Raw genomic sequence first — 14,914 nt, forward strand, 5'->3', positions numbered from 1 at the left:
GGGGAAATATTATTCAATAGTGTTTTAGGTATTTTTGCAGCATTTCATACTAATATCTACCTTTCTGATTTATACGCAATCGCTAATTGAAAAATAGAAGGGAGTCAAAATGTTGTCCTTGTGTGCTGACAATACTTTTGATTTGAGATATACAGTAGAATCTCGGTTATCTGGAAGCCACAGGGAATGACCAATTCCCGATAGGTGTATTTTCCGGACATCTGAGATTATTTTCTCAGCCATTCAGCACTAGACTTGAATGGGGAGATTTGTCCCCATTCACCTCTAGTGCTGAATGGCTGAGAAAAGGGAAACCCTGATGATGCTTGAGCTGTCATCAGGGATTCCCTTTACTCAGCCAGTCACGGAGCGGAGCAATCAGCAGGGCTCTGCTCTCCTGATTGCTGCCACAGCCCTAGCGGAGCTGTGCTATGTGTTCTTGGATGCAGACCACATGCCACAGCTCTGCTAGGGCTGCAAGAGCAATCAAGAAAGTGGAGCTGTCGGCTGCCGGTTGTCTGAATTTTCCAGTTATCTGAGCCCTGGATAACCAGATTCTACTGAACTTGGTTCATAAATTAAGTCTTTCTATAGAAAGACACTGAGACCAGGCTGCTAAACATTAAACAAGTAAATACTGGCAAAGAAGATTTGTATACATAAAGGCCCTGATTTATTAAAGCTCTCAAAGGCTGGAGAAAAGACACTTTCATCAGTGAAGCTGGGTGATCCAGCAAACCTGGAATGGATTTCCTAAAAATATTTTGGTTTTTGTTAGTGAATGTTTTCAATTCCGGACCAAATCCATTCCAGGCTTGCTATATCAGCCAGCTTCACTATTGAAAGTGTATTCTCTCCAGCCTTGGAAAGCTTTTATAAATCTGGGCCATAGAATGTGCTGTATGTGTCCATTTGGTGGTCCTTCACACACTAAACACAGACCATGTGATTAAACTTCAGCAAAAACAGCTAGCCAAACTTTACTTCTTTGAGGTATTTTGGCATGCGGATATTTAAATGGAAGAAAATATTTTTCTTTTCGAATATATAGTATATGTATTCTGTATGTAGTTTACTGGTGTAAGTTGATTTGCACATTTTGAGTTAATTCATGCTCTGGTTTTCCTTTTAGCTACGTAAAAAGCAAGTGTACGTGGAGGAAGTGGAGAAGCTGCAGCAAGCTTTGACCCAGCTCCAGGCAGCGGGAGAGAAGAGGGAACAGCTGGAGAGGCGACTACGAACCAGGCTGGAGAAAGAGCTGGAGTCTCTGAGAATGCAACAGGTAATGGAGGTCTATGCAGGGTTATAGCCAGGTGATTTCTCTGCTACCTGCACATTTGATGTACAAATATGGAGATGCCTGCAAATTATACTGATAAGATTGCCAGGTATTCTCCAATTTATTGAAGAAAAGCATTACCCACTTTTTAAAAAAAGCTATAAAGGCCAATATTAAATACTATACTAAGGATTTCATTTAGGTAATATAGGTATATGGGAAAACCTGGGTCTGATATACAAAGTATAAAGAAAGGAGAGATGAACCTGAATTCATCCAATTATGAATTGGAATTAAGAAATTGGACAAAGACAGCGCTTCTTCTTCACATTGCAGGATGTTTGAGGTTCAACTCACCTAATTTTACAGTAGATTAAGTTAATCCCAGGGTCATTTCACCTTACTTCTCTACCACCTTACTTCGTCCCACTTCTGTTTTGGTAAATCAGCTATAGAGCCCTTGGGCAAAATCTTGAAAAGGGACACTAACATGTTTAAATAATATAACTACAAATCATTAAAAACTTAAAAAAAAGTTAAAACTTGACCAACGCCATTTTCTGTGTGTCTTTGAGTCAATGATTTAGGTTTTGTTGCAATAGCATCAGTCCTCCTCCTCAAGCCAGATATAGAAGATGGAGCTACAAATGAAAGAATATTAACCACCCATCAGTAACCCTCCATCTCTTTATTCCAGGCCCACCTTGTTGATACCTAAATCATAAGAGTTTAGGAGCTGAAATAGGTGTCCCCTAACCTAAATGCCCCATGGTCAGTCATTTCACTTGACCATTACTATCATGTGAAATATAGAATCCGAGAAGATGAAATAAACGGAGCTGTTGTGTCTTAGATTTTCAGAAATGAGGCTAATCCAGTTTAAATGTGATGCCTTGATTTAAACACTCTTTGATGTTAGAGAGAGCTGATTAATCCACCATGATTCTTAATCATAAAGAATGATGAAGGCTGTGCTGTACATTATCTCTATGTACTTATTAAACAATATTTTATTACAATGACTAACAAGAACTACTGAATATCATCAAACAAGGGAGAATAAATATGACAGAGTAAAGCTGTTGCAAATCTGGTTATTCTTTTGAGCATTTTTTAAGTTGAAGGCCAGACATTCAAATATTAAAATTATTAACAGCAGCAAATAAAGTTTCAAAAAAGACCCCACTGACTTCTGTATTGACATTGTTATGGAGCGATTCATCCTTAAAGTTCACAGGAGAGGGAGTGAAGCTGCTCAAATCAGGACTCAACATAGGCAACTTTTTATTTAAGTTTTTGAGATATTTATGTACAGGCATGGGCAACCTGGCACTAGATTTTTTGTTACCAGTTGGGCTGTAGGCAATATGAGGGGCTGTAAGATGGAAGGTTGAAGGAGGGAAGGCTAGTTAAGGGGACAAGGAGGAAGACAGAGGCTTTACTGGGTTATATGGAATTGCAATCTTGTCCTTTAAGGTTTATTCACTATTTGTTAAGAATATGTATTATTATTATTAATATTATTAGTAATAATATAAATGTACTAAATGTCCATATATAAAGGTACTATAAATGTCCCTTTACTGGCCACATTTCTACTTTTGATTGATGTTTTGTGATCATGTTTGAATATCAACAGGCCAAGGAATGGGATCAAAGGGATCAGTCACAATTTTGTGATGCTTTGTTGCTCTTTCAACCAATTATAGAAGTAAATCTACTGTCATCACTCTATTCTATTCTATTTTATCAGTTCCAATAAATGAATAATCAGTAAAAGTTTGGTCTGTGATGGATTGAATCCAATGTAAAACAAATGTACATTTTGGGTAAATATTGCATGAATCAGAGGTGAAAACAGTTATCAGTAGACCCCTTAGTAATCTATGCTCATTGCATACAAGCAAATATTCATGTGTCTGATATCGAGAAAAACCTGTAACAATTTGGAATTAAAATTAAATAATCAGTTTGACAGATATAAAATTTTTTATTAGATTTCAGAGTTTTAAATTATCTGACTTTCTTACATTCTCGGAGCCCATGTTAGTGAGATCTGTGTTAATGGGTCTGCACACCTGCTGTAAACATTATTATTGTCACTGTCACTTGTGTTGCTATTTTAATATTTTAGATTTGGGAGAATGCATTCCTGAGTGGACAGGAACCGGTCATAATTATGGTAGATCTCCGTGTGTGAGCATCTATACCATTTATAAATTCAGTCCATTTGATTCACCTACAACTGAAATATAAGTTTTGAATGAGTTGGCATAATAATGTATGAAGAATAATTGAGAGCAACACCTCGAAGAAGCATGATGGGGGCTCTCATCGGCTCATGTAACGGCTTTACACAATTAGTTTTGGTGGTTTGGTTTTGATGGTGCTCGCCACAGAGCCATCTCCAACTTCCAGTGGGGATTCCAAAGAAGAAAAGCAGTGGCAGGACTTCAAGGACAATCAAAAAAGTTTAATTCCTTTATTATATTCCTTTATATCAATATTTTTGTATTATAAATATATCTATATTTTTTTTATAATAAACACTGTCGATTATAACAACACATTCAGGTACCCAGAGACTCCACAGATTATATTTCTAATATGATCTGCCTTGGAGTGCCGCCATTGCTTTTCTTCTTTGGAACCTTCATATTTCTTCTTTGGCTATATTAGGAGTCAGCAAACCGCAAGGGTTTCAGGTTAAAGAAAAGCTCTTTAGATGGAGCACCAGTGTCCCATGTTCCTGTGGCTCCTCTTCTTTCCTCAGATAGGCTCCATTAAAGTCAAATCTGAAAGACCAAGTCCAGCAGGCAAACATAAACCGGATTGGGGTCCTTCATGCTAATTATAATTTTGATATGGAATACCAGGAAGGATTTTCTCCTATATAGCTCATGTAATGAACCTGTAAAACATTTATTGAAGCGTATTGCCTTGTCCTTACCTCCTATACAGCGACATGCAACCTGCCATAATTCCAGCAATGGAGAGTACAGCGCCCCAGCACTTATGGATTTGCTAAGGAAAAAGGAAGAGACCATCTTGGCTTTAGAAGCAGATACCACCAAATGGGAACAGAAGTACTTGGAAGAGAGCGCCATGAGGCATTTCACCATGGATGCCGTAACTACAGCCCAGCAGTAAGAGCATGTTGACCTACTTGATTTTTTATTAGACATTTTCAAAAGGTTAAATGGTAATTCTCCGTTTTTGGAATATATGATACTGAAAGGTAGATCCTACTACATTTACATTTAATATTTATTATATGTCTTGTTTATAAGTCACTTGAAGTATTCACTGTGACCATGGTGGGGTTTGCATTGTGTTCCCATGGAGGACCGAGAAAAGTGTAAAATGTTTACATGGACACAGTTCTGCCTTGCAAAAGTGTGCATGTGTTAAAAGAAAGTCTTTCCTTTCCTAAAGCCTAGTTGACATCAAACTTTAAACCTTTCACAGCCATAGGTCCTTATTATCTAGATTCCATGGTCATATATTGCAGCATCAGTAACCAGCATTTTTTTTAATTAACCCTTTAACTAACTCTCCCACCTTTTTATCTATTACTTTTGTTTTTTGAAAAAACATTCAAGGGACTTTCTATGTACAAAAAATAAAATAAACATACTTTAATTAATCCATCCTAGCAAATTCTATAAAATTTAAAGATACAATGGTGACCATCAGAATAAATCATAAATACTCAATATTTGGTGTGTTACTCCACACTTTTATATATGTCTAGAACTGACAAATCCTTTTTATAGACCTTATAACAGTTTGAAATATCCATAATCATCGTACCTATACCTAAAAAAACACAAATGTCATATAATTCATTGGTCCAATACAGTCACTTATGTGTAGAAGCATCAATGCCATGCAAAAAGAAGCTTTCAAAATACCAGCTTGGTTCCTAATAGAGAACTGGAACTTGTCCCGTATCCTATTATATGAAAGATATAAATTGTATTATTAAAAAGGCTGGCCAGTCGACCAAAGGGAAGTCATTTACTAAAAAGCAGCAAAATCAACAATTATTATTATTAGCTAGTATTTATATTGCCCTAAAATATTACGCAGCACTTTATAAAGTCAATTTTTCATATCACTAACTGTCCCTCAAGGGGCTCACAATCATGTCATGGTTTTATGTCATTATCATGTTATTATTGTTTTTTTATGAGGGATAGCCAAATAACCAAACTGCATGCTTTTTGGGATGTGGGAGGAAACCCACGCAAACACAGGGAGAACATACAAACTCCTTGCAGATATTGTCCTGGCCAGGATTGGAACCTTTGACCTAGTGCTGCAAAGGCCAGAGTGCTAACCCCTGAGCCAACAATAAAAAAAAGAATGAGGGACTTACATATTATTTTAAACCCTGTATCCCCAAAAAAACAATTGCTACCCCATTTGACAAAATAATGGATTGCTGCAATAACCGCACTCACAGTGTTGACAATTCTCAGACTGTCCATAGCACTCTGCTGGGCATCATCACATTTCCTAGAAAGTCCCACTGATGTTTTTTCAAAGGATTATGTATTATGGGGATGTGGTACAAACACATTTAGGATCCAAAGCTGTTTATTACTATAACTTTTTGTTCTTCAGTATTTTTAATTACAGTAAAATATCTAAAACCTATTGTTTTGTTTGCTAAAATGCTGTGCATCATAAGCAAGATTGGGGGGGAAGAATGAGGCACGGTGGATCACTCAATAGCCGGCCTCTGTTTTTTGTGAGAGCCACAATTTGTCTCTTCTATGTGCAGGGATTGTTTTAAATCAGTACTTGGCAGTGTAAAAGTTACAACCTGCTTATTTTTCATGTTTTATAACTCAGCAATAGCACAATTTAAAAACTGAATGTGATTTTTGCATTGCTTTGAAAATGTTCTATAGTACTCAAATCATGCCATGTGACGTAAACACTGTAATGTAGATTTGGTTGACATTGTTTATTGTCTGCACTAAAAAATTACATTAGTTTGTGCTAACTGGCTAATTTAGTGATGTGTTTTATCTTGATAGAGATTCATCTATTAGGACTCACTCAAGAAATGGAAGCCACAATGACAACTCCCTGGAGGTGCGGATGTGGCACGAAGAAGAGGAGATTGTTCAGGCTAATCGCAAATTCCAGGACATGGAGCACACGTAAGATGAGAAAATGAGATCTAGTGAGACAGTTACATGTATGCAGGTTAGACGTTTTGAAGAAGTTATTAAGCCATGGGCAATAACACTAAAATATTATTAAAATGAAGTAATTGATGTCAGCTACTTCTGGGTTCTTCCAAGGTGACCTGTAATTGACCTTCTGACTGACCAGTGACCTCCTTTTTATCTGAAGTCGAACTTCTGATGACCTGCAAAGCAACTTTGCCTTGCCATTGACTTGTAAGAAAAGCAGTTTTGGTACAAACAAAAAGCTTATGTACACAGGCCCTCTATAATAGAACAAACAATCTTTTGGACAATAAGGTCACTAAGGTACTCAAGTGCTCATTGAGCAATCCTTGCATCTTGGCATATATTACCTAATTACATTTATAAGGCAGGGATGTGGATAGGTTATCTGTAGCTAACATTAGTAAAATATTCTTGCTATCTTTTTGATAGAACATTTAAGGGCCATTTACACCAACAGCATTAAGCTACGTACACACTTCCAATTATTATCGTTGGTAAACAAACGACGAACGATCCTGCACGATATCTGTGAACGATCGTATAGCACCGATCCTGTACATACAGATAACAACACGATCGTTCGCAGATATTGTACAACAACTCCCTGGAGGTGCGGATGTGGCACGAAGAAGAGGAGATTGTTCAGGCTAATCGCAAATTCCAGGACATGGAGCACACGTAAGATGAGAAACTGAGATCTAGTGAGACAGTTACATGTATGCAGGTTAGACGTTTTGAAGAAGTTATTAAGCCATGGGCAATAACACTAAAAACATTATTAAAAAAAAGTAATTGATGTCAGCTACTTCTGGGTTCATCCAAGGTGACCTGTAATTGACCTTCTGACTGACCAGTGACCTCCTTCTTATCTGAAGTCGAACTTCTGATGACCTGCAAAGCAACTTTGCATTGCCATTGACTTTGCCATTGAAGAAAAGTAGTTTTGGTACAAACAAAAAGCTTATGTACACAGGCCCTTATAATAGAACAAACAATCTTTTTGACAATAAGGTCACTAAGTTACTCATTGCGTAATTGAGCAATCCTTGCATCTTGGCATATATTACCTAATTACATTTATAAGGCAGGGATGTGGATAGGTTATCCGTAGCTAACATTAGTAAAATATTCTTGCTATCTTTTTGATAGAACATTTAAGGGCCATTTACACCAACAGCATTAGGCTGTATTACCCAAAGCAGTCCTAACGCAAGGACAAAGCAAACATGGACCTGAAAGATTCTCACAAGGGAATGTGTGATTCCCTGTTTATAAATAAAACCCTATATGCATGGTGTGAACACGCTATGTTAGCCTAGATGGCTCAGTACATTTATGTTTTTTTATACTTTTTATATGCTTTGAAACATTGATAGATGTTTAGTTATGTAGTTATGCTTCTTAGTTATGTACCATCTGATAGGATAGTCTTGGATACCTCTAGTGTGCCATATCAATTCCAAATTCAGTCTGAAGGTCACTCATTACAGCACAATATACAGGTACTCCAAGCAATAGGTTAAAAGCTTGCAAAAGTTTGATTTTTAATTCTTTAGGGTTCACACCATGGCTGCACAAGGGCTAGTGAAATACATGTATGCAGGTATTCTTTTAATTCTGGGAGGAAAAAGTTATCTTTTGGTCAATTGTTTACAATACAACTTAACTTTCTAGTTATGTCATGGCACAGGTGAAAAGCTTGTAGGCATAGAGGGCTAATGTGATTTTTGGGTGAACTATTTGTCTATTTAACAAGTTTCAAGAATAAGTGCAAAGTTTACCTCCTTCGTCATTTATCTTCACAGCAATGTACTTATTGATTCTATAGGCGTGCTTTATTACCAATAAAATAAGGTAAAATACAAATTTTGCCCTAACAGGATCAAAAATCTTCATGCAAAGATCATCGAGCAGGATGCCATGATCAAAGTTCTACACCAGCGTTCTCGAAAAGATCAAGGAAAGAATGACAATTCTAGTCTACGTCCCGCCCGCTCTGTGCCTTCCATTGTGGCCGTGGCAGCGGTCACCAGTGGAACCCATTCACGGCAGACATCTCTGTCCAACAGTCAGGTTATAGAGGAGAAGAAAGAAGAGAAGACCCGGAAAAGCAGTATAGGTGGGGATCTTATACACTTTCATCATCAGATCCTTGTCTGGTCTTATCAAATACTGACAGTAAAGATACATAAAGATACAAAGATCATTGCCTAGTCGTATCAATACCAGAAAGGTTTGGAAAAGACTATATTTATATGTATATGGGCAAGCATATCTGAGATAACCATCTTAAAGGGGGTTGGCTTTTTGTATACCCGCGGAATTCTATGACTAGCACATCCAGCCATGCAGGAGAAGTGAAAGTACATGGTGGGGGTCCACTAAAAGAATCCCCAAGTTCTAAATTCAGCTGCATACCTACACTATGGTCTTATTATTAATGTGTGAAGGAGAAACAGGGCATGAAAATCAATCCAACTATCATTCATCCATTACTGAAATTCTTATTTTAGGTAGCCTAAATCTTTTTATGGAGAGAATAATGTGCAGCTTTTTTGAGTTCAGCAAAACCACTAAGAGGCCTGGAGTTCTCCTACTACCTGGTAACATTGGGCCTCGAGGTTAGGAGTCTCATGCACAGCACTATCAGGGCCTTGGAAAGCAAAACTATGTGTCTGGACAGGGAAGTAGAAGACCTGAAGTGTCAGGAACTGCTACAGATACAGACTAGGAACAAATGCATGAGATGCATTAAATAGAAAAGCATTAGTGCATTTCAAATTATTTATGGAATTCCACTTTAAGCTTTTAATTTACCAACTTGCTGTCTTTCTAGGTCTGTTTCAGGGAAAAGAGAACAAAGATCATGAAATCATGAAAAATCATGAAAACCCATCCCCTTCTTTAATGCTCCCACCGCCCTCCTTCTTGTTGCCTCCATCTGCTGCCTCTTCTCCGGTCACGGTATCACACACCAAAACCGGGAGTAAAGACAGCTGCACACAGACTGATAAGAGCTCCGACCTCTTCTGGCCAACTTGCGCCTCCTTACCTGGCAGAGGACGGATGAATACCACCCCTTCCAGTAGTCCCCTTCTACGTCACACCACCAATAAAGAGAAGACAGGTAAGGATGTGTTCATAAAATTTAAAAATTGTAATTATTATCAAATATAAAGCACCAACATCATCCATGTTGTTGTACCATAAATAGTGCATTATTGGATCAACTATTGTATTCTGAGAAGATAAGTACTAACCAAATTACTTCAAAGTTTCCTTTCATGGTCTTTAAATTATTTGTATTATTAAACTGAATTTTTATAGCTCCAACAGATACAATCAATGACACACGAGGAGGAGAAGACCCTGCCCAAATAAAGCTTACAATCTAAGAGAAGGGGGAAAGTAGCACACAATGGATATAAACTGTATTTGTATACCTAATACATTTTCCCTTGGTATATCACATTTTATTCATCTCTGAATCATTCCTGTGTCAGCACATTCTCTCTGAAGTTCACACTTCATCATGTTAGAACACAACAGGGTGACTGCAATGACTGCACCCACTCTTTATATCTATTAGCCATTTTCAATCATTTTTTTGGAATATAAACCTCAGCAAACATTTTTTTCTGGTTATCTGGTACAGTGCAAATGGGTGCCAAAGCACATGACATATTTCAACCAAATATTACTTTGTCAGCTTGCATGATATGTTTTACTGTGGTCATCATAAGGTAATTACTGCTTTGATAGTGTCAGTTTTGCCTGAGATTTAGTGTTAGGTTAAGGTTATATATAAAAGTGAATCTCAATTAAAACAGTGAAGTTTTGTTATCTTATAGGGATTGTACTCAAATAAAAATATTCCCGTACCCAGAAAAATCTACCTTTGTCTTGAATTGTCAAAAAAAGCAGCCCACTTCCTTTTCCTAGGGGCTTTGGGTTTGTAGCCTTATAATCAACAGAAAAAAACAGGGGACAGAGGGTTTTTGAGGCAATTTCAGTTATTTTCAATAATCAATTTACAAACAATAATCAGTATGGTTCCGCTTAATAGGCAGAAAAGAATTTGATACAAGACCTTCTCAATTTCGGTACTGTCAATTTTTTTTATTGTTTTATTGTTTATTTTATTCATTATTTTATTATTTTTTTTTATATAATAGCAAGACTAGACATTTATCACCTACTGTAAAAGTATTTAATCATCATCAGAAATAATTTTAGCGAAGACGGCTGTGCGCCGACGCAAAATAGGCGATGGAACAGTCAACAGGTGCCCGCAGCTTTGTTACCCGACGCGTTTCACCTTCATTAGGCTTCTTCAGGGGTAGCTGTGCGCTTTAGCATGTATAATCTGAGTGCATTAATAAATAAGAAAAATTTTAAGTCTAACATAACAGTATGTTGCTAATATATACAACCAATATAAATCTTCTTTGTAGCCTTATAATTGTGTATCTTCAGTGTGAGATCTAGGGCTTTGCTAGCTGTTAGTCACATGAAATCTGTGAAGTGTGATTTGGTGATGTCATTACTGTTCTAATCAGCGTTTTCCTTGCTGGAGAGGAAGCTGTACCTGAAAACTGGCAGTGTAAACATTGATTACTCCTGAGTATTGACATTTCATATTGTTTTTCATTAATACACTCTGATTTCTTTACAGATCATTCCCCCATCCTTGGAAAGACTCTGGAAGCCAAAATAAGAGCAAGCAGCATGGCACACAAGGCAGACTTTTCTGAACCAGATAACGCCATGGAAGTCCTCATTTAAAAGACAAGCTCAGACAATCTTTCTGGAATGGCTGCTAAGCCACTTGGACTAAAACAAAAATGGTTAAAGATAAAGCTGAACATTGACAGACACGAGTATCGGGAGGACAAGGTGTTTGATATCACCAGCTTATCAGCTTGGCACATTCGTTCTGGAAGCATGTGAGGCTTACTTTGGAGATGTATGATGGAGAATTGCTGATTGGTAGCCATTAAGCACAGGATGACACATGTCCCATTGTATAGACCATCTGCGTCAGACCATCCCGCATTTGAGCAACCACAAGACTCAGCATACCGCGCAAGTCAGACGTGTATGGATAATCCACAAGGCTTTTTAGGTTTCACTGCCTGAGAAAACAACAGATAATGGTCATTTTTCGAAATAAGTCTTAACATTTTCTGCAACAATGAAAACTTAGGTGTTAAAAAATTAACTCCGGAGTGTGTTCTGCAAATAATACTGTCATGCTTCTTGTCCAGATTAGTGGCTTTCTCTCCTCTGCCGGCTTCTGCTTTGCTGTAGCGCCCCCTATTCATCTGCCCTCAAAAGGCAGAGGCATCCAGCTGTACTGTGATCTTCAACGACTCCAGATTAGGGATGAGCTAAGAGTTTCCATTTCTCCAAGTTCTCTGCACAAATCAGGAAACGTGCCCAAAATGTTGCATTTCTGCAAAACATTAAACACTGGTGACTGAAGCATGGACAATCAGATTAGGTCAATAAGAGGATCTGCCATACTGCTGTGTTGACAGGTCCTCTTTATCTAATAGACAGAAGGGATAAGTACTTTAAGGTATTGTAAGGTTTATACAAAGGAGGTAGTTTAGTATGGGCAGCCTTGTGTGCTGATGTTCCCCAGACGTTGCACTCAACTGCTTCTACTAAACTGAAGATTTACTTTGGGGTGGGTAAAGGTACATCACAAATGTTGTGCGAGTCATAGAGATAAAGCCTTTAACACAGTGGAAAGATAAATAAGTGAGCTGATGAGAGGTACACAGCTCACCCCTCTGCTACATAATGTAGAAGGGGACATATTGTTCCTTGTACAAGTGTTCTTCCCAGCCCCTTTTAGCTGGGTATACCACCCAGAACTCTTCAGTAACCACCCGGCTGTTTTTGTGTGCTTACTGATGGGTTGGGTCACAATACAGGAGCCACCACCGGCCGACAGCTTCTTCCCACCCAGCTTAAAAAAATTTTGAGGACTGAATATGTGCATAGTAATCTGTGTGAACAAGGGGAGAGAGCACACTGGGGTGCCACTTGCTCCTCCATAGAACAGAACAGTGCTGGATATACAGCGCTCATTCATGTATCCTTCAGTCCTTTGTCATTGGAAAGGATCATGAAAGATCTCTCTAACCAATCCACCAATCAGAAGTCCTCTGTCTTGCTAAAAACAGAAAAGTAATTTCATTCTACAAATAAAATCAGTCTGTGAATGACTAACGTTGTTCATGAAACCTTGCCACATTGCACAATCTACTTTTAATATTATATTTTTCTATGATATTCTGTAACTGAAGTCGTCTGATATTTTTATAGTGTTGTCTTTTGGCACACATACAGCCATCGTCTCTGAGATCTACAGATGGGAATGCTCATAACCTGTGGCATGTATTAGAGGATTTGGGGACATTCAGAAATAACACACCATTTATGTAGACTGTCTTAGACATGGATACAATGACATCACAAGGATTGGTCACTCAACAATATGGTCACTGTTATATATTTATAGCTGGTCACCTGGAGTTCATGCAGACATATATATTGTTGAACATCAAGGAGTCTATTTATGAACCATTGATTTCTTATAAGGCAGTGAATCTGACATTCCTTAAAACATTCCCTGATGGAGAATGTCCCAAGTCCATGTGTGTGGCAGAAATTGATTCTCTACCAGGCAATATTTCAGGGAATGTCAGATTCACTGCCTTATAAGAAATCAATGCTTTACAACTAGACCCGAAAGGAATCTATTTCTTTGTATATAAACATATACATCTAGATACATATTCTGGTTCACTTTAACATTTTGGGTAACCTATATAATTATTTTATTAGGGAAAAGAGTTTACAGAACAACTTCTTCTCTCCCCGGATAGTTGAATTGTTTATTATAGATTTGGATACATACTGGTAAACTAAATTACCCATCAGTTATAGTGGCTTCATAGCAGAAGATGGGTAGAGATCACTGCTGGGGTCCCCAGGAATTACCAGAAACCAGGGGATAATTTGGGCCACCCATAACCTAAATACCAATTGTAGATGAACTAAACGTGTAAATATGTCCCCGGGGTACTTTCATTTGTATCCGATGATATTGCTGCAAAGTATCCAGGCTATAAATAATGACGCTTGCTGCAAGTTCTTCAATAATGGTCATTGCATGTAGCACAATCCACACACTGGAAGAAGTTTTTTGTAAGGTCAAACTTTTATTTCAAGTTGTTATCAGGCTTGTGAATTCCCAGGTCATGCATTATCAGAATATTATCAGTATCTTATGTATATGCAATAATGTGTCAGTGCGAACTTTCCTATTTTTGTTACTTGCAATAGTTTTGTAGCTGCGGGGTTATAAAGTAGTATTTGCCACCCTGGGGGTCACCAGCGGCTCCTTTGTTATAAAGCTGATGTCATGTCAGTGGCTTTGAGCTTTGCCTATTACTCTGCACGCACCCTCTGTCTTCCCCTGACGTCTTTGAAATCTATTTTTATATTGAAGGCTTTTTTTGTTATATAAAACATAAAATGGAATAAATACTTTTATAACAAAATGTCGGCTGGTCCTGTAACAATTTTTATTTTAATTCAGCTTAAATGTGATAAACCTGCAAAGCAGGAACAGCGAAGCCTAAGGCAGGGACAGGGAAATCTATACAAGTGTAACTAACTGATACTTCTGCCTTTAGAAGTAAACTTGTTCTTTGACTTTTCTTCTGTTTCCGTTTTTTTGTTCAGGAGGCGAGAAGAATACCTGGTACCTCCAAGTATGGAGGAGCATGGAACTCATGTCATGTGACAGTGCTGGGACAATCATAGTCTTGGGACATCCATATGTCAAAGCAATGGAACTGATTTGCTTAAAGAATTTAGGCTGTTCCCTTGCCAAGAATATTTATCCCACTGCAAATAACTACCTGTCTGAACTTAACCTAATGGGTCATTTACTTTTTTATATGTTCTAAAAAAAAACTTTCATTTCTCAACAATGATATATGTTAAAATGCACAAAATTGGTAAAATGACAAGGTTTTCATGCATATCACTAAGGTGAACTGTGGAAGCAGCGGTCTTTCTGCAGATATTACCCATGAACCCTATTAAGTCAGGGCTACAGTATCAGACCTCTGCTAAGAGTCCACTGCTTCCACACAGAGTGAGGGTCCTTCTCTAAATCATACCTGCAGAAAACAGATTGCTTTCTACTGAGCTAGAACTGCAAATTTTCTTACAATAGAAGTGTTGGGTGTTTAAGTGACCTGTTGTTTTGTCCTACATGAACAAAGCACAGATTCACTATATTAGGTATTCAGGTATAATTATATTATTATACAGTATTCATATAGCGCCAACATATTACGCAGCGCTGTACATTAAATAAAGGTTGCAAATGACAGACAGA

The 14,914-nt window shown here is 37.7% G+C and overlaps 1 protein-coding gene across 3 annotated transcripts in view; it reads left to right on the forward strand.

Annotated features, from left to right (window-relative positions):
• AMOTL1 (angiomotin like 1) overlaps positions 1–14,066 on the forward strand; it is an 87,005-nt gene extending 72,939 nt beyond the window's left edge. For all 3 annotated transcript variants that reach the window (XM_072402719.1, XM_072402713.1, XM_072402727.1), the window contains 6 exons: positions 1,133–1,282; positions 4,241–4,425; positions 6,328–6,453; positions 8,370–8,608; positions 9,326–9,616; positions 11,165–14,066. In XM_072402719.1, the coding sequence (XP_072258820.1) occupies positions 1,133–1,282; positions 4,241–4,425; positions 6,328–6,453; positions 8,370–8,608; positions 9,326–9,616; positions 11,165–11,274 (1,101 nt within the window). In that variant the 3' untranslated portion in view covers positions 11,275–14,066. The remainder of the gene's footprint in view (positions 1–1,132; positions 1,283–4,240; positions 4,426–6,327; positions 6,454–8,369; positions 8,609–9,325; positions 9,617–11,164) is intronic.
• Positions 14,067–14,914: the final 848 nt, after the last annotated feature.

This window comes from Pyxicephalus adspersus, chromosome 1, assembly GCF_032062135.1.
Source record: "Pyxicephalus adspersus chromosome 1, UCB_Pads_2.0, whole genome shotgun sequence".
Taxonomy (NCBI): domain Eukaryota; kingdom Metazoa; phylum Chordata; class Amphibia; order Anura; family Pyxicephalidae; genus Pyxicephalus; species Pyxicephalus adspersus.